Source organism: Armigeres subalbatus, chromosome 2 (assembly GCF_024139115.2).
Source record: "Armigeres subalbatus isolate Guangzhou_Male chromosome 2, GZ_Asu_2, whole genome shotgun sequence".
Classification (NCBI taxonomy): Eukaryota; Metazoa; Arthropoda; class Insecta; order Diptera; family Culicidae; genus Armigeres; species Armigeres subalbatus.
The window spans coordinates 363,389,591-363,416,566 of record NC_085140.1 but is presented as its reverse complement, the minus strand read 5'-3'; the positions used below and the strand labels follow the sequence as shown (position 1 = coordinate 363,416,566).

Genomic DNA, 26,976 nt, shown 5'->3' with positions numbered 1-26,976 from the left:
CAGCAAGGAAGTGGCGAAGTACAGAGACTTGATGGACTTCCTCAAGAGCCACTGTTCTGTATTGCAGTCTGTAGCGCCAGTCAATTTCCAGAACGTGCGATAAGGGAACGTGTTGTCAGTGTCGTCAGAAGCATCACACACTGCTGCACACTGAACAGTCAAGATCCTCCTATCCACCCACGCAGTCAAGACTTCTGACAGTCAACCAACAACACAGACAGCCACAACAGCGACCTACACCAACGAACCAACAGACTCGGACTGCTAACACTGCCAATACACAAGCCAAACACATGTAGCCCTCCCCATAACACCGACACAAAACATAGTTTTATCCACCGCCTTGGTCAGCATTAGAGACCGCTACGGCAGATCCGTGCTAGCATGAGCACTGCTGGATTCGTGCTCGCAGCACTGTCTAATGACATCAAGTTTCGCTAGCAAACTCAAGCTAGACGAAATGCCAGTCTATTTGGCGATTCAAGGCATTGGATCGTCTCAAATTGCTTCCACCAGGCTGGTTACCGCCGTAGTGAGTCCGAGATCGCTAAATATTTCGTCGTTTGCCGAAGAGATGCAGTTCCATGTGCTGCCGAAGCTCACCGTGTCACTGCCTACGGCAAGCTTCTCTGTTACAACGTGGAATCTCCCAGATTCGGCGCTTCTTGCGGATCCCAGGTTCTACGAGACAGGACCGATCGATCTTATTATCGGAGCTGAATATTACATGGAACTGCTGAAGGAGGAAAGACGGAAAGCTACAAATGATGGTCCAACGTTGCAAGACACCGTATTCGGATGGATTATTTCCGGTCGTGTTCCTGAAGGTCCTGATGGTGCATCGTACTCAGTAGTTCACGTGTGTTCAACAGCGGAGATACAAGAACAGCTTTCAAGGTTCTGGGAAGTGGAAGCTTGTCATTCAGCCACTACATTTTCGGTCGAAAAGTCGACCTGTGAAGAAATCTTCGACAGAACAACGTTTAGGAACGAAGAAGGAAGGTACGTAGTTACGCTGCCGAAGAAAGAAGGAGTGATCCAGCGATTAGGCAAGTAAAGATCTACAGCATTCAAGCGCTCCATAGGGATGGAGTGGAGGTTTGCAATCAATCCGGAGTTGAAGGTGCAATACGCGGAGTTTATGAACGAATATCTGGCCATGGGCCACATGTGAGAGATTTCCGAGGAAGAAACGAGCCCGTCGTCGTATTACTTGCCTCATCATCCTGTTATGAAGTCGGACAGCACAACGACAAAGTTGCGAGTCGTTTTCAATGCGTCATGCCGGACATCCAGCGATGCTCTGATGGTGGGACCTGTCGTTCAGGACATGATTGTGGACATTGCGCTCCGCTTCCAGACACACCGATTCGCTATCGTAGGAGACGTCGCCAAAATGTATCGCATGATACTGCTGAATCCAGATGATCAGCAGCTGCAGAGGATCGTTTGGAGAGATAGTGCTGCGAAACCGATCCAAACATTCGCTCTCGGTACGGTTACATATGGTACGGCAGCAGCTCCATATTTAGCAACGAAGTGTCTTCAGCGTCTGTCAGATGAAGGCCAAGATGCGTATCCCAAAGCTGCCAAAATCCTTAGGAAGGACTTCTACGTAGATGACATGCTGTCTGGTGTAGACAACATCGAAGAAGGAAAAGTGCTCATAGGCCAGATCATAGTACTGCTGCAATCTGCGGGATTCTCCTTACGAAAGTGGAATTTAGTTCAATTGACTTGGGTGAGTGTTCAAACAGTGTATTCTCTGTGTCACGTTAATGAAATAATTTTATGAACATGACATCAAATTCTCTAGAAGCAGGTTTATCCATCGCTTTATGGTCTGTCGAGCATACAATGTGGTACGATAACATGGAATATGTTTGTTTTGTGCAACAGTATGACATTTTGGCAAGATTGATCATGTGAAGTAAATACAATTGTACCATTTTGGTACAGATTTATCACATTCGTCATTGCAAAAAATAGCGTGTGCAACTCGTTGCAAAACTCGATTTTTTCAGCACTCGGCAAGCCTCGTTGGATAAACGTACAACTCGTGCTGAAAAAATCATCTTTTTCAACTAGTTGCACAAACTACTATTTCAATTCATATCTAACATCGTTTTACATCATGACTACATGCTTATTATACTTTAATTTCCATTTATAATAAATTTGAATATTTATAGCTCGATAAACCTCACATAATACAGCAGCATAGGTCTTGTTCCTTTTGTCTTGCAAATACCAAACCATACCATTACCACCTTCTATTTCTTTCTCTGAAGATGACTCTATTAGCCGCTTCAATGTTGTGCAACGAGCATCCTCGATATTTACGACTTTTCTATTGCCTACTCACCACCGCTTACCGCCAAACGATGGATGATTGGATATAATAATGTAGACAACGCTTGACTCGGCAATAGGCCGAAGGAGATCTTGATCCTGCGCCAAAACTCGAAAGCCCCACTTCACCGCTTGACAAGATAGGCAAAAACAGCCTCACTATACACTACACCGAATGCTTAGCGGCCTGGTTTAGAAGTGGTTTTCCAAAATAATAATAATCATAAAAAGCGCTAACCACACGACCCAGCTGTGACGAAGTGAACCTCGATCACGCGCCGTTGAGGACGATTTGTGCTTGGAGTTCCCCAAAGACAAGTGGAATCGCCGCTAATTGATTATAAGACATAAGAAGGCTACACAGAACGAAGAGACTCGTGAGCTTCAATCTACTAGGGTGCATTTTTTTCTAAGGCATTCCAACGTTTGACACAAGAATTTGATGGTTGGAAATACCTAGCTAGACCTTGTGATAACCTTTTCAAATGTATTCAAGAAGATGTTCCTTACTTTTTTTTGTTCAATTTTGTTGCAAGTACTTCAAAAAGCATCAAAATAGCTGAAAAATTCTATTATGTATTGAATTACTCTGTCTCGTCTATTTGAAAAAAAAATCATCAACTTCTCAATGAATAATTAGGAATCGAACAAAAAAAACTCCAAATATCTGGGTCTGGAACGACGATAATTTCAAGATTGCGACTACCGCCAACTACGGCAACGACAACAGCGACTACATATCTGCACGGAGAGTTACATAACATTCCAGGCCGGGTAGAGGTCGCAGCCAGCCAGCCGTCGACAAGACCGGCCGGTACTCCCCAGTGGAAAAAAGTAGGTCCTGACCGGTTTTCGATTCGATCATCGAACTGGGGGGACAACATTACGCACTGTATCACTGGGCCACTGGGTTATAGTAAGTGACTTCACCAACGCGATCGGCATCCCGCCACTTGCTCTCACTCGCGCGCTGGTTCACCTCCCACAATCTCATGTCAGACGGAGCATCACCAGACCGGGCAGCAGTCGGTCGGTCGGGAGCATCGATCGTGGAATGGACAAAACAAAGAAATCGAAAGTACGAGTAGATATGTAAATAAACCATTTCACGTGGTGACCGGTAACTGTTATTGCCTGCCGACGGGGAACTGCGGTAAGCAGTTCCATCAACAACGGCGTTACTCACGAACGGCTTCTATAGGCAGGAATAACTCTTATGCTTCAACCGAGCCAACAACCGAACGACAGGACTGGGTCAGAAGGCGGCGGCGGCATCGCATTGAAGAGCGGACGTGTGCCGGTCAGCGTGTCGCGGTTTTTCTTTCTTATTTCACTATTTTTATCGTTCGTGAAAGCAATGCATAACATGCCAGGCTGGACCCGCTGACTGGTCGACTGGTTCGCGTGTACTGCAAGGTCGTTCGTTTGCCCCTCCTGGCCCAATGCGATGGGCATCGTTTGTTGTCTAGACACAGATGTGTATTTATATTTGGGGGACTCTTTGTGGATGGTTGTGAGGAAACATTGATTAAGAGTAGTTAGATTTGGCATTTTGAACTTTAGTACAAAGTAATTGCATTGCTAAGTTGAAATTTAACAGCGTTTGCACTTTTGAAATAATGAACTCTGGGCTGTGTAGGTACATTCGAACAAACTTATTAACCAACTCAGTCAGCAGATATACTCAGTAACAATTTATCCATGACAATGTCTTTTCAAGCTATATCTATAGATAATATCTATTAGGTATATCGAGGGAGATAACATCAAAATGATCTTGGGCACAATAATGATCGCTATGAGATAAGATGAGATGCATCACGGCAGAATATAGTAGGTAATTGTAAAGGAGGAAGAGATCATTTGATGTGTTTGAAGAAAATCTTGGCATGACATTTAAAACCGGGTATAGATGAATCACTCAATATATTTCGGGACAAGTTTATACAATATCTATTAATTGTGCAAGTTTGAGGAGTGAGAAGCTTATAAATCAAATAATTGACTGACATTAGAACGAGGGGTAAAATTTTTGACTGGAAAAGACAAATGTCTCAGCTATGCTTTGTTCATTAAGCGGGAATAGGACAACTATACCCAAAAAACAAATCTTACAATTATTTTATAAAATCGTGAAAAATGCAATTCTGCAAATTTTAAATACGATGAATGTGAGCTTTTTGCACAGATACTGTATAAAAATGATTCAAATTTGTTCGATTCCAACACAATAGTTGTATTGAAATCTTCCGAAATTGTTTATGCCAAAATTGTGTTCAGTTTCTGTAAGGTTCTTATGCAGAACTGTATTAAAATCTGCCATCCGCTAATTGGTTGTATGGTAGGCTGGTCATGCATACGGGTTGTCGGTCAACAATCCAGTGAAAATTGTTCTCAATAGTTCTCTGAATAGAACACGAAGACGGCTAATAATATGGATTAATTAGATAGAATAAGAGTTTTGAAATACACTTGGCCTTATGTGAGTTTTTTGGTTTAAGTTTCAGTTTAAAGTGGAAATTCATACAATATCTTTTGTCTGACTAAAATTAATAATTATAGTATATAAATCCCTACTTCAATACACAGGAATCCAAACCAGCAATAAAATTTCCAAAGAAAGTTTTATATTCATTTGAGGACGACACTTACCGGCTGTGGGGAAATCGCATTCTGCGCATCGAAGCTCAGCAGTCCATTGTTGCACAAGTCGGGCGAAACACAGACGTATGTGTTATCCGGACACTGGGTTGGTGGTGGCGCTGGAAGAATCTTACAACACTGCTCGGTGGCTGAGTTGCAGTTCTGCAAAAAAATAATGAGAAAAGGATATAATTAATGAGCCATACTTCGAAAACAACGCCCAGTTTGCGCGAGGAATTAATTTTATCGCAACATCCTTTGTCTTCGAGGTCCATTGGTCAGTCAGTATCTAGGAGGAGCGAAATCCGTTCCGTCTATCTTGCTAGCAAGCATTTATTATTCCTTCCGCCCAGAAAATCATTAAAAGGATTCACCCACAAATATGCAGCTGGTCTTCCATACATAAATCCTCTAGAAGTTTTGCAACACGAGGAAGTGCTCAATGTCATAAAAGACCGCATGATAAATAATCGATCTCCGATATGGTCATCGATATCGCTGTCATCGTCTCATGAATTTTAAAAAGGCACATAAAAAGTGAAAACGAAACCAGATCGATTCGCGATGTGATAATTTGCCAATAAAGCAGGAATCAAAAAGCGTCATAAATCGGCACGTTTGTCTCGGTTAGACCAGATGTCTGCGAGATTGTGGATAGAAATACAGAGTTTTTATCAGTTTGATAAAGCATTCATTCACCTTCAGATTCTGAATAATTCACAACTTTACAAATTACGATAATAAATAACCAAATCATGAATCCGAGCTAGCAACAAAGAAAACTTGTTATCCATTCATTTATCGTACGCAATTCGTGAGTTCGTGTTATATCGCACGCAGATAGAATAATCAAAATTCTGAATTAATTTATGCTAAGGCAAACTTCGTTTTTCTTTCCTTTGAAATGAAGATACCACCCCCTTGTCAAGCACTGTGTCAACATCTTTGAACAAGAACAAAAATACCAAACACAGCGGGAAAAAAAAAATATGTCGTCCGTGTGGACCTCCAGGCTCAAGCCAAGCGAAGGTGTGTCAATAGGCTGGAAGACGACGGGCCACGTCAATGCATTTCGCCGGGTTTATTTTTTATATTCGGATGAGGCAATCGACATTCTTTCGTTTGAAGTAGCACTGTCAATGTCATGCTACAGCTGTGTAGTAATCTTTGTATAATTAATTAATGGTAATTTCGTTCTTGGAAATAAATCTTATTCATAAATAGCTTTGACTCATCAAGCTCAGGTATTGCCTGGATTATTAAAGGTAAACCGGCGAATCATGACTTTTTTTTCAGAAAAAGTGAGATACATTGAGTAGATTATAATAATATGTTTCATTGCGTTGTGTGGGTAAAATATTTAAAAGTAAACTGAAACCAGCAGCAATTTACTTATTCAATTGGTCGGGGGTATGCCAAATCGCACCAAGCGCCAAATAAAAATGACCAATTTTTCTGCCTAAGTAGATTTTCGTGTATCAGATTTAATTGTTCACAAATCGTATCTCGGATATACAATGGTTAGAAAGTCTGATTTTGATGAAACCGGGACCATCGGACGCGGAATTTCTTCTAGTGCTATGGTCTCATCCGAAATCTCAGATCGGTTCTCGGTCACCGGAGATGTTCCGGGTTTTCCGAGGGTACGTCAAAAGTGCATTTTTTTCTTCAGCTTGTCATTTTATGTGACGTATACTATTATCATATTTTATACTTTTCCCAGAAACTAGAGGTAAATGCTGTCCAATGCTGGCTGAAGATTAAAATCCGTCAGATACATGCAGAGATATGGCCATCTCCTTGAAAATGGTCACACATTTTGGCCACATAACCTGAACTGATGTCACTTTCGTAGAACAACTGAAGGCTATAACAAATTGATCAGTAAGTCTTACAGATCTCAAAATGTATCTTTTATATAAATTCTATATTCATCGGATACGAAAATAGGAAATTTGACTCCCACATATCATGGCTCTAGTCGGCTCCAAATCCAACACTCCGTAATGGCCATATCGTATTCCTGACGATTCTCGATCCACGGCCAGCATTGGACAGCATATAAGTTCTAGTTTCTAGGGAAATCATAAAATATAATGATAGTAAACATCACATAGAATGAAAAGCAGTAGAATAAAGAGCATTTTCATCGTCTTCGGAATACCCGGAACATCTTCAGTGCACAAGGACCGATCTAAGGTTTTTGATGAGGCGAATAACTAGAAGAGTTTATGCGTTCGATGGTACCAGTTTTATCAAAATCAGATTATTCTAACCAAAGTTATGCTGATTTGAATTTCAACAAAATTTAACTTATCTCAACTTTTTATCCAACCCAAATGCAACCTAAATCCAATCGAAACACAATCCAAATCCTACCAAAATCCAATGCAAATCCAATCCAAATCCAATTCAAATCCAATCCAAATCCAAACCCAATCCAAATCAGATCCAAATCCAATCCAAATCCAAATCCAATCCAAATCCATTTCAATTCCAAACCAAATCCAATCCAAATCCAATCAAAATCAAATACAAATCCAACCAAAATCCAATGAAAATCCAAATCCAATCCAAATCCAATCAAAATCCAATACAAATATAATCCAAACACAATCCAAATCAGATCCAAATGCAATCCAAATCGAATAACAAACCCAATCAAATCTAATCCAAATCTAATCCAAATCCGTTTCAATTTCAAACCAAATTCAATACAAATCCAATCCAAATCCAATCCAAATCCAATCCGAATCCAAATCCAATCCAAATCAGATCCCAATGCAATCCAAATCGAATAACAAACCCAATCCAAATCTAATCCAAATCCAATCCAAATCCAATCCAAATCCAATCCAAATCCAATTAAAATTCAATCCAAATCCAATACTAATCCAATCCAAACCCAATCCAAATCCAATCCATATCCAATCCGAATTCAATCCAAATCCAGATCCAAATCCAATCCAAATCCAATCCAAATCCAATCCAAATCCAATCCAAACCAATCCAAACCAATCCAAACCAACAAACCAATCCAAATTCAATCCAAACCAATCCAAACCAATCCAAACCAATCCAAACCAATCCAAACCAATCCAAACCAAATCGAATCCAAACCAATCCAAACCAATCCAAACCAATCCAAACCAATCCAAAGCCAATCCAAACCAATCCAAACCAATCCAAACCAATCCAAACCAATCCAATCCAAACCAATCCAAACCAATCCAAACCAATCCAAACCAATCCAAACCAAACCAAACCAATCCAAACCAATCCAAACCAATCCAAACCAAACCAATCCAAACCAATCCAAACCAATCCAAACCAATCCAAACCAATCCAAACCAATCCAAACCAATCCAAACCAATCCAAACCAATCCAAACCAATCCAAACCAATCCAAACCAATCCAAACCAATCCAAACCAATCCAAACCAACCAAACCAATCCAAACCAATCCAAACCAATCCAAACCAATCCAAACCAATCCAAACCAATCCAAACCAATCCAAACCAAACCAATCCAAACCAATCCAAACCAATCCTATTCCAATCCAACCAATTCACATCCAATCCAACCCAATCCAAACCAATCCACATCCAATCCAAATCCAATCCAAATCCAATCCAAATCCAATCCAAATCCAATCCAAATCCAATCCAAATCCAATCCAAATCCAATCCAAATCCAAATCCAATCCAAATCCAATCCAAACCCAATCCAAATCCAATTAAAATAGAAATCCAAATCCAATCCAATTCCAATCCAAATCCAATTAAAATAGAAATCCAAAGCCAATCCAAATCCAATCCAATTCCAATCCAAATCCAATCCACATCCAATCCAAATCCAATCTAAATCCAATCCAAATCCAAATCAAATCCAAATCCAAATCCAATCCAAATCCAATCCAAATACAATTCAAATCCAATACAAATCCAATGCAAATCCAATCCAAATCCAATCCAAATCCAATCCAAATCCAATCCAAATCCAATCCAAATCCAATCCAAATCCAATCCAAACCAATCCAAACCATCCAAACCAATCCAAACCAATCCAAACCAATCCAAACCAATCAAAACCAACCAAACCAATCCAAACCAATTTAAACCAATCCAAATCAAACCAAACCAATCCAAACCAATCCAAACCAAACCAATCCAAACCAATCCAAACCAATCCAAACCCAATCCAAATCCAATCCAAATCCAATTGAAATCCAATCCAAATCCAATTCAATCCAATCCAAATCCAATCTAAATCCAATCCAAATCCAATCCAAATCCAATCCAGATCCAATCCAAATCTAATCCAAATCTAATCCAAATCCATTCCAAATCCAATCCAAATCCAATCCAAATCCAATCCAAATCCAAATCCAATCCAAATCCAATCCAAATCCAATCCAAACTCAGTCCAAATCCAATCCAAATCCAATTGAAATCCAATCCAAATCCAATTCAATCCAATCCAAATCCAATCCAAATCCAATCCAGATCCAATCCAAATCTAATCCAAATCTAATCCAAATCCATTCCAAATCCAATTCAAATCCAATCCAAATCCAATCAAATCCAAATTCAATCCATATCCAATTCAAATTCAATCCAATGCATTTCAAATCCAATCAAATCCAAATGTAATCCAAATTCAATCCAAATCCAATCCAAAAAAAAATCCAATCCAAATGCTAATTCAATCCAAATCCAATCCAAATGCATTCGATATCCAATCAAAATCCAATCCAAGTCAAATCCAAATCCAATCCAAATCCAATCCAAATTCAATCCAAATCCAATCCAAATGCAATCCAAATTCAATCAAAATACAATGCAATCCAAATCCAAAACAAATCCAAATCCAATCCGAATCCAATCCAAATCCAATCCAAATTTGATCCGAATCCAAACCAAATTAAATCCACATCCAATCCAAATCCAATCCAAACCCAATCCAAATCCAATTCAATTCCAAATTAAATCCAATCTAACTTCATCCCAAATCAATTCCATATCCATTCCAAATCCAATCCAAACCCAATCCAAATCCAATTCAATTCCAAATTAAATCCAATCTAAGTTCATCCCAAATCAATTCCATATCCATTCCAAAATCAAATTCAATCCAAATGCAATCCTAATCCAATCAAAATGTTATCCAAATCCAATCCAAATCTTATCCATCTTAAAAATCCAATCAAAATCCAATTTAAATCTAATCTAAATCCAATAAAATTCTATCCAAATCCAATTCAAAACTTATCCAACTAATCAAATCCAAATCCAATCAAAATCCAATTTAAATCTAATCCAAATCCAATAAAATCCAATCCAAAACTTATCCAAATTCAATCCTAATCAAATCCAAATCCAATCCAAATCCAATTCAAATCCATTCAAAATACAATCCAAATACAATTTAAATCAAATCCAAATCTAATCCAAATCCAATACAAATCCTGTTCAAATCCATTTCAAATAAAATCCAATCAAATCCAAATCCAATCCAATCTAAATCCAATCCAAATCCAATCCAGCTCCAATCCAAATTCATTCCAAATTCAATCCAAATACAATCCAAATCCAATCCAATCCAAACCCAGTCCAAATCCTATCAGAATCTATTCCAAATCCAATCCAAACCCAGTCCAAATCCAATTCAAATCTAATCCAAATCCAATTTGAATCTAATCCAAATCCAATAAAATCCAATCCAAATCTTATCCAAGTCCAATACAAATCCAATTAAAATCCATTTCAAATAAAATCCTAGCAAAATCCAAACAAATCCAAATCCAATCCAAATCAAATTCAATCCAAATCAAATCCAAATCCAATCCAAATTCAATCCAAATCCAATCCAAATGCAATCCAAATTCAATCAAAATACAATGCAATCCAAATCCAAAACAAATCCAAATCCAATCCGAATCCAATCCAAATCCAATCCAAATTTGATCCAAATCCAAACCAAATTAAATCCACATCCAATCCAAATCCAATCCAAACCCAATCCAAATCCAATTCAATTCCAAATTAAATCCAATCTAACTTCATCCCAAATCAATTCCATATCCATTCCAAATCCAATTCAAATCCAATCCAACCCAAATCCAATACAAAACTTATTCAAATCCAATCGAAATTCAATCCAAATCCAAATTCAATCCAAATCCAATCCAAATCCAATTCAAATCCAATCTAAACCAATCCAAATGCAATTCAAATCCAAATCCAAATTCAATCCAAAATAAATCCAAATACAATCCAATCCAAATCCAAATCCAATCCAAATCCTATCCTAATCCTATCATAATCCAATCCAAATCTTATTAAAATTCAATCCAAATCCATTCCAAATCCAATACAAATCCAATCCGAATCAAATCCAATCCGGATTCACTTGTGGGCTTCGTGACTGTGTGGTTGTCTAGACGTGTGTGCTAGGAAGTGTGGGATCGATTCCCGCCCCGGTAAGTATGAAACTTTTCAAGATCGAAAAAGTCTCCACTGGTTCACTGGGTGTTATGTGTCCTGTTCGTTGTCTCTCAACGTATAAAATTTATCTCATATCGTATAAAATTTACATCCAAATCTTACTGTTTAGATTTAGTAATCAAGTTCTTAGCAAAAGTTAAGACATCAATATTTAGAGATGAGTCATATTTTGAAGGCTTTTTGCGTCGAATTCAGCCCTTATACATCAAATCGAGGGCTCAATTTAGTTGTACTCGGAGATCGATCATTCCCACGAAAGAAACATAATCAAACATCGGAGACCTGGCGCTCCGTTAGAAGCTTTTCAAATCTGTCACCTCGTTATATGTATGTGCTAGATGATGCATTGATTACCTGCCTCCGGTATTGACCCTCTGAGAGCTGTCACTCCGAAATTCGTTTTATTATCAAGTTTTATTTCTGTACTTTGATTTTATACTCACCGACTATGCCATGTGGTAAGGAAACTAAAATTTTTAACCACACGTTTGTCTTTCGTCATCCAGGATCAATAACAAAAATTACGATGGACACTTTCTCTTTGGAGCCTTTTTCACAAAGCCTTTTTTTTACAACACTCGATAAAAGAGTTTGATCGACTGCTTATACTCGAAATAAAATCTACTTTTTAATTATCAAAACTATTCCAAATATAAAAGATAAATCATTTATTATAAATTCAATTTACCATCTGAGTGAAATCCCCACGGTAGATACCATCACAATTTTGTTTTGACAACAGTTTTCGTGCTGCATACACACCAACAATTCCGCCAAAATAAACCTCCCATGAAGGTATTATTTGATGACCAACAATTACGGTGCAATACCATATAATTTCCGACATCCATTGTATAATGACCGTTCAATAATTATTAATTAACCAAAACGATACTCTCTTTCGCTTTGCGCCAGAAAGGTCTAGGTTCTTCACGGCCATCATTACCCATTTGTATACACGTTCCATTTCAGTGCAGAGAGGAGGGAAATACTTCATACCATGAAGATTCTACCACAAAACCATAAATAAACTGCATAACCTCAGCATGAGCATTCGTGGTTTCATACCCTACTGGTTGAACCCCGTGGTCCCTCTCCCCTTCTTTTTCACCAAAACAGCTCAATGACCACCTTCATTAAATAAACATATTTAACAATTATTTAACATAAGTACGCATATGATTCGGGCGTGCATGGTTTGAATACCTAAACCATAGCCCACCTAGAAGAGCCACATTGCTGCAGCTCCATCACGTTTCCCGCGGAGCATGCAAAACACGCCACACGGTGTTGTTGCCGATCATCAGCAGCACAGGCACAAAGATCCAACTCTGCCAGCTGATATAATCGCTATTTTAAACGAAACAGAATCTGATAATGCACGTGCAGTCCGCAAAACGAGCCATCACAAACGACAACTGGGCACAGTGGCCGTGAAAGATTTTTTTTTATAATTTTGTATACACACTGAGGTGAATATTCTGGCATATCTTGTACGCAGAAGGACTTAAGTCACATGCTCGTTTCATTCATATTTTGAATTCCATTCTATATTCCTATTGTGATTGACGCTCTGCCAAATATTTCCTACCTTAAATCTCAATAACTTTCTAGGATAATAAAAGAAAATGATTTTGGCCTCGTATAAGGTCGAGGATTGTAGTAACTACGAACTTAATTAACAAACAATTTTAAGGTGAATTCCAATCCGCATTATTTCGGACTGTGTCAGTGCAAGTTCAATCCCGAATTTTGACTGAAAACGACCTTTAATAGCTGATTTCTGTCTCTCAAGCACCGCACAGCACATGTTTGCAATAGAAAAATTGGTGTTTTATTTGCGAAAAAGACTTGACGTGTCGTGGTGGGACTCGAATCCACAATCTCCCACTCTCGTGATAACCTCTACAAGTTCAAGAACCTAACTGACGCATACTATTATTGACTAATGATATACAAAATTTTCCTCCCTTTCATCGATGATTTGCCACTGTACGAAAACGCAAATTTAGCATGTAAAGATGATATTTGCAGTACACTACCTCTACCCCCGTCAACCTTCCAACCCTTCCCTGCTGCCGCGGTCGACCCACCAATCTCCCGGTGGCTTATTCTTGTAGCGAAAAAAAATATAATCACTTAGCAAATGATTTAAAAGCGACTGCAAATGGCAAACCGTGTTTAACCTTTTGCTGCCGCGAGGATGACCCGCTTGTTATCGCGCGGGTGTTCTTCGCAAATTAGCAACCAGGCGCCCACCTCTCCGCGCACATTTGCCCGCACAGAATGTGAGTTGGAAGCATTGCCGTACTGTCGCTGTTCTGAGGGTGTGAGCGCGCGCGGTAGGTCAATTCTGTTTGCGCCACGCTCGTTGCCAGCTACTTGTTGGTCTTGTTGGTCCAGGCTGTGATGTGAACGGCAATGTGGCACATATGTGTGTGATACTTAGTCGGCCCAAGATGACTCGCATGTGGCCGCGCTACCGGTACGAGTGCATGAAGATGTTCAGCTCCGTGGGAGATCGGAGATCTATGAGGCTACCGAAACTGTCGATCGTTATAGGTTAATGTATGGAGGAGATGTCGATCGGTTACCAGTCGCGGCGGATGAAATGTGATAAGCGAGAGGAAACGTATAGAAATGCTAATTGGCTAACCTTTGTGAATGGGCATGGTGGGTTGGATTTTGAAGGGCACATTCATTGATCTTGATACCGGATGAATGCAGATAGAGAATACACGGATGGTCATGGCAGGCCGAAAATTTATAGATTTTTGAATTCACATAAAGCGAAAAGCGGCGAGTGACGCCAATTATGAAAAAGCGGAATTAATGCCTTCCGCATGGATGGGAAAATGCAAAATAAAGCGTTTTAAAAGAAAAATATTAATTTACTGACAAGTTGGAGAGCCCTAATATTCACATCAACGAGTACTTGAACGCATTTTTTGCGATCTAAATCACAATTTTGGTAGTCAGCAAGATAACCTCGCAATAATAAATCTACAGCAAAAAATTTGGTTGAATTCCACGTCAAATGCAATACAACAAAGCCTTTGCTGTTGATCAACTATGCCAGAAGAGTTTCTTAAATGCAGTGGAGAGGCATTGGTTATAAAAAAAAGGATATTCTGCAGGAGAAGTGGATGGAAGGTATCAACTATGAATGCGCTTAGAAGAAAAATGGAAAACTCGTCAAGTAACCAGGTATCGAAACACGCGTAAGGCGGCATACCGAAAAACAAACAATTGACCATGAAAATATTGAACAATAGCTAGAGGGACGGCAATGTTTGAGGGAAACCCGATACTTGGAACGTCAGGACCCTGTAAGAAGCTGAGCCTCTTTGCTCGAGAGTAGCAAAAAAGAAGAAGGTGGAGGTTACAACACTTCAAAATGTTCACTGACGAGAAACAAGGGAATTAGAATTTCACGTAGTGGATCCATCGTGGGCACCACATTCAAGTAGGGATATTGTTCCGTTTTCCATCTCACTGAACATTTAAGTATGTATCCACTACGCAGTGGCAGCCAAATGGCGTTATATGGAAAGCGTCTGATTATTAGATGAAGGTCTGTAGGTGTAGTTTAACAATTAATCAGTTAAAACGTTTTAAGGCATTTCCGAATATAACGAAATATCAACTGTATCAATTATATTCTATCGTCGGAAGTTTCTCCTTTCCTTCGAAATTGCCTTAAAGAATTCTTATAGAAACTCCTCCATTTATTCTATAGGAAACTCAATTCCTTCGAAATTTCTCATGTAAATCTGAAAGAATGTACAACGGAACTCCTGAAGAAATTTTTAACATTCTAAAACTTATCCGTGAGGCAGCAGGGACTATGTCCAAGGGCTTGACGATCTCTCCCCAGGCCATCTGCGAATTGTGGGGAGTTTGACAGTGGATTCTGTTAAACTTTTATAAAAAGCTACATGTATCAGCAAGCAGGCTCCGCCAAAGCTACCGTGTGCCGCAAGGTGAATTCCTGCCGAATCCATGAAAGTTGGTGCGAATGCATATGTATGAGTACATTTATGCGAATTTATTGTAGCTGGAAAGAGCTGGAAAATAAGAGATGGATTATGCGATAGCAAGCCGTCTCATGCTTGCCTACTTGGTTTATATGAGCACATATGCTGACGTCATTATTGCTTTCTTGTGATAGACAAAGAGGTAAAAATTGCATCAACATACCAGCTGCTGACTGCACACATCGTATTGCCCACATTTGACATATGAATTAGAAAAAAGCAAAACATAAAATTTCATGACCAGTTCGTCTATTTTGGCACAAATCTTCCAAGTTATAATTATTTTCCGCATAGTTTTTAAAATATCGCGCTCGTTATTAATTTATCGTCATTGGTTGATGGCTCAGAAGTGGCTTACGGTAGTGCGAAAAGTGATAAATCAAGAAAAAAGTGTCCGCTATATCCTGCATCAGAATGTAAACAACCCTCTGGTTTACCGGCTTCGTTCGCTGCAAATCAGCACCATTCGGGCAAAAAGTGATTTAAAACACTCCAAGAATTATATTTTATGTAGAATAATGTCATTGCCGTGCTGTGTTACTATTATGGATGTAGTTTATAACTGGTAAGTGGCTAAAATAGGGTGAAATTATTGAATCTTTCGAGTTTAACGGAAGCTATGGGTGTATTAGTGACGAAGCCATTTATACTCCCATTACTGGAACCCGTCCTAAGTGCCCTTAGCGCACAAGCTAAATCTTGGTGTTGGGTGGGACGTTAAACAGACCTGATTCGACGTCCCCTCCGACGCAGGCCCAATAAGGTGACGAACTAAGAATCACGATTGGAAGCTTGGAACATGGAACTGCAAGTTGCTAGTTTTCGCAGGTTGCGACAGGATAATCTACGATTAATTATATCCCCGCAAAGTCGACGTCTTAGCGCTGCAAGAAATCTGCTGGACAGGACAGAAAGTGTGGATAAGTGTGCATCGACAGGCTACCTTCTACCAAAGCTGTGGCACGACCAACGAGCTGGGAACCGGCTTTATGGTGTTGGGCAAGATGCGCCAACGCGTGATTGGGTGGCAAACAATCAACGCAATGATGTGCAAGCTGAGGATAAAAGGCCGTTTCTTCAACTATAGCATCATCAACGTGCACTGCCCACACGAAGGGAGACCCGACGACGAGAAAGAAATGTTCTATGCATAGCTTTAGCAGACATGCGATGGATGCCCTCTGCGGGACCGGTCATCAGACCGGATAGTCTGCATACCGCATCGAACGACAACGGCCAACGATGCATACACTTTAACGGGAGGGAGGGAGGAATGGTATTCCAAAGCACTTTCTTCCTCCGCAAGAATATCCACAAGGCCACATGGAAATCACCTAATCAAGAAACGGAAAACCAAATCGACCACGTTCTAATCGACGGTAAATTCTTCTCCGACATCACGAAAGTCCCCACTTATATTGTATCCGACCACTACTCTCGTTTGAGTCGTTCGGCAAGGCTAAACATTGGGCGGCTACAAGACGGTAGACTAGCCCAAGACTAAGCGCAGCAGCTGGGAGTGGCACTTCCAACAGAAGAGCAGCTAGGAGCAGAGTATCTTGAAGATGGTAAGACGACGAATGTGAGCAGTTTATCGAGGGGAAGAATGCAGCATGGGCGAGATTGCTGCAACACCGCACGAAGGCGAACGAGGCACGATACAAACGGAGGAAAAGGGCCAGCAGGAAGATCGACACCGTGAAAGGACGGAGCAACTGTACCTCACTATCAATTCACGAAAGTTCTATGAGAAGTTGAACCGTTCACGTAAGGGCCACGTGCCCGATATGTGTAAGGACATAAAAGGGAACCTTCTTACGAACGAGCGTGAGATGATCCAAAGGTGGCGGCAACACTACGAAGAGCACCTGAATGGCGATGTGGCAGACCCGTTGTCTGGCGGTATGGTAATTAACTGCGTGGTTGGCGACAGTCATGGACCGAGCTGAATGGAGAACACTTCTAAACACTGCTTAGACCACTCCGCCTTTAGTATGAAAATAAGAAATAAACTTCTCCATGAATTCTTCGGACTTTCTTCCTAGAAATCCTCCAAAAAAAATTAGGCAATGCATCAAAAAAGATATTCTAAGAATTCCCTCGGAACTTCCTTCAGGAATTCCTTAACTTTCTTCGAGAATTCATTCAGAAATTATTTTAGAAAAACTTTGACACATTAAGGTATTGTTACGGAGAAACCTTAAGAAATTCCTTTGTGAATTTTCGTATGAATTCTTTTGTATATTACTTCAAGAACCCCAAACAAGTTCCTCGCAGGATCGTATAGACACACGGTCCTGCCAAGGTCGCATAGGTCGTATAGACACACGATAGACTATACGACCCTTGAAAAAGGCCACAACCCATCGGCCGAAACGTCGGGCAAGTAAATAAACCATCTTCCTGATACTTCAGACTGAGAAAACCAACTTCCGAACATTTCTTATGAAATTCTTCATAAATTTCATCTAAATGTCCTGCAGGACTTCCTTCAGTAAATCCCATAGGGATTCTTTGGAACTTTCCTAGCGAATTACTTAAGAAATTCCTTGAAGAGTTCTTCTAAAACTTCTTTAGAAATTGCTTCAAAAATTCCTTCATAAATTCTTTCGAAATTCCTTTGAAAATTCTTCAAGATTTTTTTCGAAAATTTACATAATAATTGCTTTGAAAATGTCTTTAGCGATTCCTTAGTATTTTTTTAGGAATTCTTTTCAAAGTTTCAGGAAAACTATAGAAAAAATCTTGATGAATTGTTCCGGAAATTTCTTCAGAAGTTCTTTTATAGATTCCTTTGGAAATTCCTTCACGAATTTCTCTGGAAATTCATTTGAGAATTTCTCCGAAAATTCCGATAGTTTAATTTTTGTAAATTCCTTCAAGAACTCATTCGGAAATTAGTTTAAGGGCTCCATCGAAAATTCCTCCAAGTGTTCCTTCGTATCAAGGGGTCTGCCTAGGATGTGGTGGGGTTAGATAGCGGACTTTCTTGAACTTCTATTAAAAGCGGCATGTTTCCGTATGATACCGTTTCTGGTACGGCCTCTTGCCCTCGAGGAACCGTCGACAGGTCCTAGAAGAGGAACCGTCCTAAACCCCAGACTACTGGTCTATAGCCAACGGGGTGGGCACGCAAGGCCTCTTTTAGTCCTCGAGTCACAGGGTCGATGGAGGTAATGGGGAGGTTTTCGAAATTCGTACTAAAAATCGGAAGCTTGGAGGTTAGGTTACAAACAGTTTACTTACGGTAAGTATGGGGGTGACAATGTCAGACTACCTACAAGGCCAACTTGCAGCTCGGCGGCGTGCACGAATCGCCGATGGCGATATGGGTCTCGTCTTGATGGATTAGCGGACGGGTGGCTTGGATTGATGGTTCGGTCGACTGATGACAGGACAGCACGTGGTGGCGGATGACGATAGTCACAAAACTGGCTTGGCTTGCTGGTCCGGCCGTCGGAGTGGCGGACGGGTGACCTTGTCCTCGATTTGTTGTCGGATGCCCAAGATGGGTCGACGGGTGGTGGAACTTGCTGGATTGCCGATGGTTCGGCCGCCGGATAACGGATTCCGTTGTACTCGGTAGTTATGACCAAAAAGGGTCGACGGATGGCGGAACTCGCTGAATTGCCGACGGATAGCGTGACTCGTTGGGATGGCCGACGGGTGAAGCGATGCGGGACTCGCAGATTTGCCGATGAATGGTTCGGCCGACGGATGGTGTGGCCGGTTGGAGGTCTGACGGGTGACGTTGATGGAACTCTTCGAATTGCAGATGGAGGGTTCGGCCGACTGATGGCGTAGTTCGACGGAATGGCCGACGGATGACACGATGCTTGGACTTGTCCAACGGACGGTAAAACTCGCCAAATTTAGCTCAAAGCAACCGGTTTCAGAAGGAGTGCAGGCTCTCCAGTCAACAAAACTTTTAATTGTTCGTTCGCATTGTTCGCTTCCCGGTACCTCATTTCTGCTATCGCCCACATTCCCATCCGTTCCGTATGCCGTAGCACTAGCATTCCAGCTACCAACGAAAGCCTTCAAGCTGCTACCACGCAAAGTTGCACCCACCAGAGCAATCAGTATTCAGAACCGACCCTCTTCGGTTTGGCAGTTAGCAAGCATTTGAAAATCGCGGTCAAAATTATTCTCACCCATATATTTGTTCATTTGTAACGATTGACGGTTACACGAAAAAGCAGGCCCTATCAAAGCGACCGTGTGCCGCTCGAAGGGCGCTAGCCTTGTCCTAGAGTGGGACTTCAATCTCAAACCTGCATGAGCGTCTGTTCCCCATGATAGGGGCGGCCCACGTTAGCTATTCCTAAGATGGCAGCCCCATCACATGACTAGATATCGCAGCCCTGATAAAACGGCATACCGAAAAACCAACAATCAACCCAGCTGGAGAAAATTTGAACGTATTTGGAGCAACAAGTCCACGAGGCGATCAATTCAAGAACCATAGAGGTTCTTTTTACTCAAATTAACTGTTCGGAATTCTTACAATCACTTAACGCGGTGAACTGGAAATTTTACGATACGACGAATGGATTTATTGCTCACTTGTTATACGGAATAGAAATAACACGGTAGATGCGATTGGACTGATAGTTTGTATTCGACTGACTATTGCGAGATTCTTGCTGTCTTATATCTAGGTATAGGATCAGTACAGAGATCGTGTGTAGAGAAACGAACATTTTAGGGAGCTTTTGCCGATTACTATCTACCTGTGGTGTAGGTGAGTGATCGGAATGGTGTGGGAAAAATCTCAACTTTTGTTCACGAATTTAGTATCATTAGGGTGTCTCAATCAACTAATTACTTAACATATGCCGGCCACCGTTAAAAACTAGTTTTTTAACCTATCTACCCTAAGGTGACCGGGACTGGGATCGGAGATCTACACTAATACAGTAACAATCGGCTACAACACGTGACTAATCGGTTTTCATATACACTGGACGTTGCCGATCTTACGATCAGCTGTTGATAAACACTACTTCGGCTGTCGATCTTGCTCTATCAGCGGCTGGCTCTGGGTCCATGACTGATGCATCAGGGTATTCGTTCGTCGCCCGGGTCTGCGTCGTTCGTCCTTCCTTCCTTCCTTCCGTCATCGTCAATCGAATGTCCAGCGCTGTGGTTGTGGGTTGTAGCGCCCGTGCCCACGGATTGTGGCACTCGTCCAGCGGCCGGTTATGATGGGAGACAAAAATTCCTTGAGCTTTTTGAATATTCATTAAACAAACAAGACTTACATGGACCGGAGGCCCGTAGGCCCCCGGTTGTTGCGCAGAACAGACACTGCGATGGAAGAGAGATGTCATCAGTTGTCATTAGCGGGCTCGTGGTGTACGAGCGACGATGGATGATCTATCGGCAGCACGCAGATTTTGGAAATCGCGCGCCGGTACTCTCCGTCCTTCGTCTTCACTACGACGACGCGAATGTTCCCGTCATCTCCCCTGAAGATGTGGGTCACTCTGCCGTAGCGCCATTTGAGGGGTGGAAGTCCGTCTTCTTTCACCAGAACTAGAGTTCCGATAACGATGTTGTCCTTCTCGCGGGTCCATTTGGTTCTAGGCTGCAGCCCGGACAGATATTCTGTGGCCCAGCGCTTCCAAAGTCTGCGGAGAAACTCTTGAACTTCCTGCCATTTGTCGAGTCGATTCGGAGGTACATCTTCCAGCGAAGGTTCCGCAATGGCTATTAGCGGACGGTGTATCAAAAAATGCCCTGGTGTTAGGACATCCAGGTCTTCTGGGTCCGCTGATAGTTGGGTTAGAGGTCGCGAGTTCATACAACTCTCAATCTGGGTCAAAAGTGTGGTTAGTTGCTCAGCAGTCAAAACGACGTTTCCCAGTGTGGCTTTGAGGTGGGTCTTCAGAGATTTGATGCCCGCCTCCCACAGGCCACCGAAGTTCGGGGAGCGAGGAGGGATAAATTTGAAACTTATGCCGTCTTCGGCACACGCTCGAGAAATGCTGGATTGCTGCTCCTGACTTCGAAATTGCCTAGCTAGTTCTGCCAACTCCCGAGACGCTCCGAGAAAATTCTTTGCGTTATCGCACTGGATCAGCTTAGGTTTCCCTCTTCGAGCCACAAAACGTCGGAGGGCAGCTAGAAACGATCCCGTTGAAAGGTCCCCAACGAGCTCTATATGAACTGCCTTTATCGATAGGCAAACAAACAAGGCGACAAACGCCTTGATTGGCTTGGTTTTACGATCAGGATGGCGATAGTAAACAGGCCCACACAAATCTACTCCGGTACTCAAGAAGGGCATCGTAGGCGAGACACGTTCGACTGGTAAGTCGCCCATGATTTGTTCCGTAATGCGAGGGCGGCAACGGAAGCAGTTAATGCACGAATGAACGATCTTTCGCGCTATGTTTCGGACACGTAATGACCAGAACTTCTCCCTGAGGCTTGAGATGAGCAGCTGGGGTCCTGCGTGCAGCATTTTAGATGGTAATATCGTGTAACTAGCTCAGTGAAAGGGTGGATCAATGGCAAAATATATGGATGTTTCCGGTCAGCAGGGATCAAAGCATGGCGAAGTCGACCACTGACTCACAAGATATCATCATCGAAAAACGGTCTGAGATTTATCAATTTAGACGAGGGTTTGACTTGTTCAAAGTTGGACATCGAAGCATAATCATTCTGGAACGATTCGCGTTGAACGATTCGAACGAGGCATCGCAAGGGATCGTCGTTTTCCACAGTAGATAGACCACCAGACCGCCGTTGTGTTCGGTTATTGGGATTCGAGTTGAACTGGAACCTTTGTATCCATGCAACTATTCGCAGTAGAGCATTGTACGAAGACCGCAGCGCGAAAATAGGATTCGGAGGTACGGATTGGATAGCGAGAGCGACCTTCCGTTCTTCGAGTTCTTCAGGGTTGAAGTTTTCATCATAGGTGGGAGTTAAGGAAGGCCAATTTTGGTCCGTGCCACCACGATTTGGTAGCCTTCGGGGTCCTTTCCCCGCGAAATTATGTCCGCTGGGTTTTGACAGCGAGGAACATGAGCCCATCGTCCGTCAACGGTTGCATGTTGAACCTCCGACACCCGATTGGCAACGAAGGTTTTCCAACGGGACGGAGTAGCGGATAACCAATGCAAGACTATGGTGGAGTCCGACCAGAAAAACGTTTGAGCTTCGAGGTTGATTGCAGCTTGCACTTTCTGGAATAGATGGGCGAGGAGTAATGCCGCCGAAAGTTCTAGACGAGGTAAACAGACTCTTTTCTGCTTCCGAGAATCAGCGAGAGGAGCTACCTTCGATTTCGCTGTCAAGAGATTCACGCTGATAGTGCCATCGTTGGATGCCACACGGACATAAAGGCAAGCACCATATGCTTTCAGTGAAGCATCGCAGAATCCATGAATTTGGATCGATGAGGGTTCGACGAGAGGAACTACCCAGCGAAGCACCGAGAGATTCCGGAGGGCGAGAAGGTTTTGCCGGAATTCGTGCCACCTTTGTTGTAATTCATCGTCCAAGGTTTCATACCATCCCCTTTGGCTTCTCCAGACATCCTGGATTTTGGCCTGCACGATTACAGGCCCAACTAATCCCAACGGATCAAAAAGTTTAGCCGCGTCCGATAGTACAATCCGTTTGGTGATAATGGGAGATTCGTTCCATTCGGGAACGTCAAAGAGAAATTCGTCGGTGGTTGTTTGCCATTTTAACCCAAGGGTTTTGATCGGAGCCGAGGATTCCAGATCAAAAATCGTCCTTTCGTCTCGCATACCGGGTGGTAGTGGAGCGAGAATAGCTTGACAGTTCGAGGACCACTTCCGAAGGCAAAGTCCAGCTGATCGCAGGAGATCCCACATTTGAATACTTAACTGCTGGCCTTCTGATATTTCGTTGACGCCGGTTAGAAGGTCATCCATATAAAAGTTCTTAGCAACTGCCCCAGCGGCTTGTGGGTGAGAAATTTCTCCTATCTTGGCGAGTTCCATAAGGCTTCTGGTGGCGAGGTACGGAGCACATGACGTTCCGTACGTCACGGTGGAAAGTTGAAATGTGCGTATTGGTTCGGATGGAGAATTCCGCCAGAGTATCTTCTGAAATCGCCGGTCCAACGGCGAGAGCCGAATTTGTCGGTACATTGTCAACACAATCGCGTACCGAGACATCCGGAAGCGTAAGATAATCGACACTAGGTCATCTTGGACGACAGGACCTACCATAAGTCCGTCATTTAGCGAAACTCCTGTGCTGGTAGCACACGAGGCATCGAATACTACCCGGAGTTTGGTAGTCAGGCTATCGGGTCGTATGACACAATGGTGGGGCAGATAATACGAGACAGTGTGAGTTTCTGCGTCTTTCGAGTCCGTGATGTCTTCCATGTGACCAAGTCGATGGTACTCCTCAATGAACTCCGTGTACGCTTGCTTCAGTTGCGGGTTGGCATTCAGACGCCGCTCTAGAGCGAGAAAACGGCGAGTGGCGATTTCTTTGGAATCACCGAGTGTTGAAAGGACTGCTGATCTTTTCGGAAGCTGAACGACAAATCGTCCATTATCATCACGGCTGGTGGTTGCAACAAAGTGAGCCTCACAAAGCGTTTCTTCGACGGAAAATGTACTACTGGATTGACAAGACTCTAATTCCCAGAAGCGTGCCAACTGATTTTCGAGTGAACTGATGCTACAGACATGCACAAAGCTGATTTGTGCCGATGGTGTCGATCCAACTTTACCGGACACGACCCATCCGAGAACGGTTTTCTGCAGCACTGGTAGATTGGATCCTAGACGAATTAGGCCTTCTTCGACGAGTTCGTAGTAGACTTCCATCCCTAGTATTATGTCGATAGGGCCAGGCTGATGGAAGGTGGGATCAGCTAGAACGAGATTAGCAGGTATGTTCCACTCTTTGGTGTTGAGTGCCTTGGCCGGTAGCTCACGAGTGATTCCTGGTAGTACATGGAAAGAGAAATCTGCGACAAAACTGGAGCAATGCGACTCAATCCTTGCATCGACGAGGTACGACGAAACGACAGTAGCATTTCCAACTCCTCCGATCTCCTGGTGGGTCTTCAGTCGCCGAAGCTTCAATTTTTGCGAGAGTTGCTCCGTCATCAAATTAATCTGCGACGCAGGATCCAACAATGCACGAGCCCATACAGCATATCCATTATAATCAGCAATCTTCACCACGGCGGTTTGCAACAAAACGGTCAAGGGGACACTGCGAACATTCCCAAGTAGAGCCGTCGGTACGTAGCTGCTAGATGCACCACTGGTGGATGGAACAGCTGCAGTAGATGACAGGCGAGGCTGAGAGGTGGAGGGCTGAGGCTGAGAGGTGGAGGACTGAGGCAGAACTGTAGTACTTCGGATGGATGGTACATGATTGGGAGGAGGAGGAGGCATTTGAGTGGATTTTGGAATCGAATCACTATCTGACGGACGAAGCGTGGTATTTTGGTGCAACATTGTATGATGTTTTTGTCCACATACTCGACAACAGCTGGAAGGACACTGTTTCATAATATGGGATGGCGAGAAGCAATTTATGCAAAGCGAATTTTTCTTTACTAGTTCGAAACGTTGGGATACTGGCAGTTTGCGAAAAGTTTCGCAGTGGAAGGGGGAATGCGACGACTGCTTACAGAAGGAGCATGATTTCAGTGAAGTGCTTGCGGTGACAGCATGACTCAACTTTGTTTTTAACGATCGAATTGGTTCCTGTTTAGGCGGGTCCGGAATACGAACTTTCGACGATGATAGCGACTGCAATATAGCACAATGTCCACGCAGAAATTGAAGCACGTCCTCATACTCTGGTACTTCCGTGGATGCGTGATGCTGCTCCCATTGTTTCAGCGTAGCACCATCCAAGCGTGCGCACAGCATATGCGCCAGTAAAACACTCCAGCCATTGGTTTCTATCCCCATTTTCTGTATCATATTAAGATTCCGCTCAAACTCATCGATGATGCGCGCCAAGGAGTCGTAGCATTCCTTGCGCATAGGTTCGATTGAAAGCAATGATTCGATATACGTTCTCACGACAAGTTTTTTGTTATCGAACCTCTTTTCAAGTAGTCCCCAAGCTACTGAATAATTAACCGAGGTAATTTCTATCGATTCAATCACACGTTTCGCTTCTTTAGTTAGCGACGAAACGAGGTAGGAGAATTTGTCGATTGGTTTTAATTGGGGATTAGAATCGATTAAACTGACAAAAGCATCACGAAAAGTCAACCACTGTGTTAAGGTACCGTCAAAGGTAGGAAGTTTGACCTCCGGTAACCTTATTCGAGCGAACGATGAATCTGCAAGCGTGCTCGTTTGTCCAACGACATTTTGATTTGATGAAGATGGCATAGGTTCAGGGGTACGCATTTTAGAAACAATAAACCCATACACCTTCATATAATTGCATTCGAAATCATCTCTAGCCTTCCTATTTGCATCTTCATTCACGGAAATAGTTTCCGATGCATCCGCAAATTCATCGTTATCTTCACGCAGCTCTAACTGCAAACGAATCGATTGGAATTCGGCAAACACTTTTTCCAACCGCTGCAGCCATCCTTCAAGAAAGCCTTTGTCTCTTTGCTCATCGTATGTGGTAGTCAGGCTAATGAGGTTGTTCATTGAGTCAATGCAAAATCGCTCCTGACGAGACAGAGCGCGCAAACTTGGTGCCATTTTAAAGGGTCAGAAAATCCACCGAAAATCCCTAAAATCGACCAACAGAACAGAAAATCGCAAATAATTCCTCGAAAAAACGTTGCACCACCACAACTTCGATAGCGACGAGCAAGGACAGTTTTAAACTGCGTCAGGATAACTCAACTCACTCCCAAAACCAAAAGCAATTAGTGATAATTGATCACCTTGTAGTAGTCTAACTTTATTTGCCTCAAAACGATCCCCGCAGCCGGGCTGCTATCATGCATGCGTAGCGTACTTACAGTCTGCGGCACAGAAGAAGGGTTGATTGTTTCACCTCCTTTGTGCGGCCCAACAATAGTTCAGTTTCGTAGACCCAAGCCAAGCCACCAAAGCGTGCCCAAGCCACCTGACGATCGATCCAGCAAAACGATTGCCTTTCTTTCCGCACTTATTTCCAATTTTTATCCGAACTGTGCGGAATCACTTCGAATCTTCACCCCGGTGGGGACTTAACTTGCGGCAAGCACAAACAATGTCTGATCGTCCAGTTGTTAAAGCAAATGCGGTGCACTACACTGTGACTTCGCACACAATAAGTGCGTTATTCTTTATCACTTGTCACGATTAGACAGTCTTTCACGACCAAGTTTCACAGTTTCACGAGTTTCACGCGCGCGCGGTGATCCGGCTCTTCGAAGGACCAACTTTTATGTTCGGAATTCTTACAATCACTTAACGCGGTGAACTGGAAATTTTACGATACGACGAATGGATTTATT

The 26,976-nt window shown here is 42.4% G+C and overlaps 1 protein-coding gene across 1 annotated transcript in view; it reads right to left on the bottom strand.

Moving 5' to 3' along the window:
- The window catches only part of LOC134216437 (mucin-5AC), a 196,255-nt gene that overhangs the window by 104,241 nt on the left and 65,038 nt on the right, over positions 1-26,976 (bottom strand). The window contains exon 5 of the mRNA XM_062695326.1: positions 5,005-5,157. Within this exon, the coding sequence (XP_062551310.1) occupies positions 5,005-5,157 (153 nt within the window). The remainder of the gene's footprint in view (positions 1-5,004; positions 5,158-26,976) is intronic.